At 43.0% G+C, this 4272-nt stretch overlaps 1 protein-coding gene across 1 annotated transcript; it reads left to right on the forward strand.

The window, feature by feature from the left end:
* The first annotated feature begins 238 nt into the window (after positions 1-238).
* On the forward strand, positions 239-1252 carry LOC104525042 (olfactory receptor 1052). The gene has a single exon (XM_010168091.1). It carries the CDS (start codon positions 239-241, stop codon positions 1250-1252), a length of 1014 nt encoding a protein of 337 aa, XP_010166393.1.
* The last annotated feature ends 3020 nt before the right edge of the window (positions 1253-4272 follow it).

Consider the following 4272-nt stretch of genomic DNA (forward strand, 5'->3'; position numbering starts at 1 on the left):
TCTTCAACCTGTCCACTGGGGACAACTATTGTATTTTTTCTCCAAATAAGTGGAGAAACTTCATCCAGGAAATACCAAACCCTGCATCAGCCTCAGGCATTGCATATTCCTGTGAGCTCAGGGTAATTATTTCACCTCTTCCTGGGGGTTGGAACTGGATGATCTTTAAGGTCCCTTCCAACCCAAACTGTTCTATGATTCTATGATTCTTTGTCTCCTCTGTGCTGGGGCCAGGAGAATGGCTGGGGGAAACTGCTCGAGCGTGACTGAGTTTGTCCTCTTGGGCTTCACCAACCTGCAGGAGCTGCTCTTCGTGATTTTTTTACTCACGTACATCACCACGTTGGTGGGGAACCTGGGGATGATCTTCCTCATCAAGACTAACCCTCAACTTCATGTACCCATGTACTTTTTCCTCAGCCACCTCTCTTTTCTGGACATCTGCTCTTCTTCATCCATCACACCGAAGCTCCTGTCGGGCCTCCTTGCAGAGAGAAATATCATTTCTTTCAGTGGCTGCATCACACAGTTTTTCTTCTTTGCAATATTTGGCACCACGGAAGCTGTCCTTCTGGCTGTCATGGCATATGATCGCTACGTGGCCATCCGTGAGCCTCTGCACTACTTAACTACTATTTCCCATGAGTTCTGTGTCCAGTTGGTGGTGGGATCCTACACTGCTGGGATCCTGAACGCCCTCGTGCACACCAGTGCTCTCCTCCAACTCTCTTTCTGTGGCCCAAACCTTGTCAACCATTTCTACTGTGAAATCCCACCACTCCTGCTACTTTCATGCTCTGACACCTGGCTCAACAAGATGGTTTTGTTCGTGTGTGTTGGCTTCATCACAACAATATCATTGTTGGTCATTGTTGTCTCCTACACCTGCATCCTGCTCACCACCTGGAGCTTTCGTTCTGTGGAGGGCAGGCACAAAGCCTTCTCCACCTGCACTTCCCACCTCATGGCTGTTGCCCTCTTCTATGGCTCTGCAGCTTTCTTGTATTTCCATCCCTTTTCCAGGCAGGCAGAAGACCAAGGGAAAACTGCTTCTATCTTCTACACAGTGGTGACCCCCATGCTCAACCCTTTCATCTACAGCCTGAGGAACCAGGAGGTGAGGAGCACTCTCAGAAGAGCTACAAACAAGTTCCTTCCCTGTGTGTATTCTCACAGGTCCTGCTCTAACCAGACCAAAGCAGATACCACTAAACACAGTGGAGTGAGCAGAAGAACTAAAGCTGACACCTGACAGAAGAAGGACACTGTACATTTCAGTGCATCTGGTGAGATCTACATGCTCTACCTGGTGCTGAACACTGCAGAGTTTGAACTATGAATTAATTCCATGTTGAGGTCCCTTGAAAAATAAATTACCTGTACTTACAATGTCTGAAAGAAGGAAAGAAGGCAGGAAAGACTGACTCTCCTACCACCATGTACATTGTGATTGAAACTTCTGGAGAAATTGAACTTAGAAGCAGCAGAATTGATACTTTGAACTTTGAACATGCAGAGTTGATATTTTTTGCCAAAAAAGACACTCCTACCACCACATACATCGTGATTGAAACTTCTGGAGAAGATGAACTTAAAAGCAGCTCTAGAACATGCAGAGTTGATATTTTTTGCCAAAAAAAGATTTACTCGATGTTAAAACAATGTTAAATTCTGTGGCCTGAAAGAGGTGGCTCAGAGCAGAAGGAGACGAGCTAAATAAAGACTAGATGTTGGAGAGGGACAATGTCTTTCATAACTTTGGTTCCAAATTTCTTAAGTAGTTGCCCAAGGTTTTGCTTTAGTACAATAAATCTGATTTATTATTTCCTCTGGTTTGTCTGAAAATAGTCTTTATGGGGAACAGCATGTCCTTGTCCTCATGTTTCATATATATTTCATGCAGGGCATCTTGCTTTCCTGGATGGGTCTCTCCTGTGGACATCTACCAGTCTGGAGCCACCATGATGACATGCTCCTTTGCCTAAGAGCAGGGTGGAGTCATTCTCTGTGACAAGCAGTCACTCAACTTGGCCAGGAACAGCCTTTCAAGACATTTTCTGAGCAGTCCTGGCTTTTCCCAGGATGTCATCTGGTGTTGACAACACAAAATGCCTCCGTGTTTCTGACCATATGTTATATTCAGATGTGCTCAACATATTTGATGACTCCAAGACTCTCAATGTTGGCCAAAATTCCCCACCCCCTCCTCTCCTACTTATGTGTCTCCATCCAGGCAAAGTTCATTTCCCATCTCAGGAAATATTAATTTCTTATAATTTATTATTAATAATTTCTGCTTCCAGGTTTCAGGGGTTGAGTCATCTCGGTCCAAAAAATCATCCTATCTAATTGTAGCTTTTCACATTTGAATTAGTCACCATTGGTTCCTCTTGTAGAGACAAGGATGCATTTGGGGGTTTTGACTCATCTGATCTATTTTAAACACTCACATCAGGGTGAGATGAATTTTTCTGGAAAAAAACCTCATGGTTTCCTCCAGAGTGATGGGCTGACACAGCAACGTGGCAAATGTGGAGTTTGTTTAGAGCAGTCACTCTCGGGGCATGTTCTGAAGAGTTAATTTAAGCATAAATAAAATGACATAAATTAATTAATAAATTAATTAAAGAAAATATATTCTAAAAAGTGATAAAAGGAGAAAGCTTCATCTCACCACGTTGATGTCTTGGAGTCTTTCTAAAACCCCACTCCAAAGTGAGAAGGTGAAACTAGTTTTTAATCAATCATTTATAATTTGTTTGAACATGGATGGTCAGGATCCACAAAGCAATTCTGGAACGAACAGAAAAGCCAAATGGATGAAAGTAGTGCCAGAGTTATGCTTTTGCTTTGATAGAAAACTCACCAATACCAGATATCAACTCCCTGAAGGAAGGTATTTATTGTCTGTGGATGGATAGGGAAGATTCCTTAGACCTGCTTACAGATACCAATACCCTTTTGTTCTTTTAAGAGCAGTAAAAGAGAAGTTTTCCCCCCTAAACCTGGCTTGGGCTCTCACACATGCCTAGATCCAACCCTTTGGGTTTTTTAAACGACAGGACATCCCAGATGATGTTAAACCAAATTACAGCAGATGAGTTTCTCAATGGTTTTCCCTCCCCTTCTCTCCCTCCCTCCCTCTCCAACAGCATTTGCAACACTTCTCCAAAGCTTGAGCTATTTCCTAATCCTTCAATCTCCATTTCTTACACTGGTTCTTTTTAATTCTCTGTGATTCTAATAAATAAATCCTATATTCCAAGAGATAAATATATATGTATACACATATACACACAAAAATGTCTTTATATATGTCAAAAGAAGTAGGTAAAACACTCAAGCCTACACTTAACTTGCTGAAACTAATTGTATTTGTTTATCAGTGTGTGTGTCTTCTCCTTAAGGAACTGTTTCCAAAGTCATTCATTCCCAAGAGAACTTTCCTGCATGACCCCAAGGGGAGGGCAGCAGTAAAACTCTTGGTCTTTCAATGAAAGGAGTCTATAAACAACAGCTTTTCTTGGTCAAGTTTGATGCCCTTCATGACTGGCAAATCATTCTTGCTCTGAACACCAACACGGGGAGAAATTGGGGCTTATCTCTCAGATAAAACTGGGGTCTAGGAGATAACAATTCTCTGATAAACCAAAACCCGAGATGTGAGCAAACAGGTGAGTTTTAACCTAAATAACACTGCGAAGGGTTGATGTGTTGCAAGGGGAGGACTTCAGGCAGGAGCTTGTTTTCGTGTGGAGGAGTCACCCAAGGGTAGGATATCTCATGTCAAACCTGAGCCTTTCTAAATTGCTGTTCCAAATTTAAGGCAGCCACTAGGCAGAGGCTGTGAGTAAAGGCAACCGAGACACAGAGGCCATGCCTGAGGTCAGCAGCCCCTCAATCTCAGTTGATTATTTTAATCAAGATTACTGTAATTCATAATTATTGCCCAGTGATTGGAGAGGACAAAAGCTCGGACAAGCTGATGAAGTGGTTCTACAAAGGATGGGTGAGCTGAGGTGTGTTATCATGCTGGCATATAAACCTCACCATCTTCTAGTTCTGGTTTATCTCAGACCATGTAGACAAAGCAGAAAAGAGGACTGGTGGTCTACTGCTTGCTGTCCTCTGAAGATGACAGCAAGGAAGCACAACCTGGGTTATTTCATAGAATCATGGAATGGTTTGGGTTGGAAGGGACCTTAAAGCTCATCCAGTCCCAACCCCCCTGCCAGCAGCAGGGACACCTTCCACTAGACCAGGTTGCTCAAA

This window comes from Antrostomus carolinensis, unplaced genomic scaffold (assembly GCF_000700745.2).
Source record: "Antrostomus carolinensis isolate BGI_N321 unplaced genomic scaffold, ASM70074v2 scaffold14745, whole genome shotgun sequence".
NCBI classification, from domain to species: Eukaryota; Metazoa; Chordata; class Aves; order Caprimulgiformes; family Caprimulgidae; genus Antrostomus; species Antrostomus carolinensis.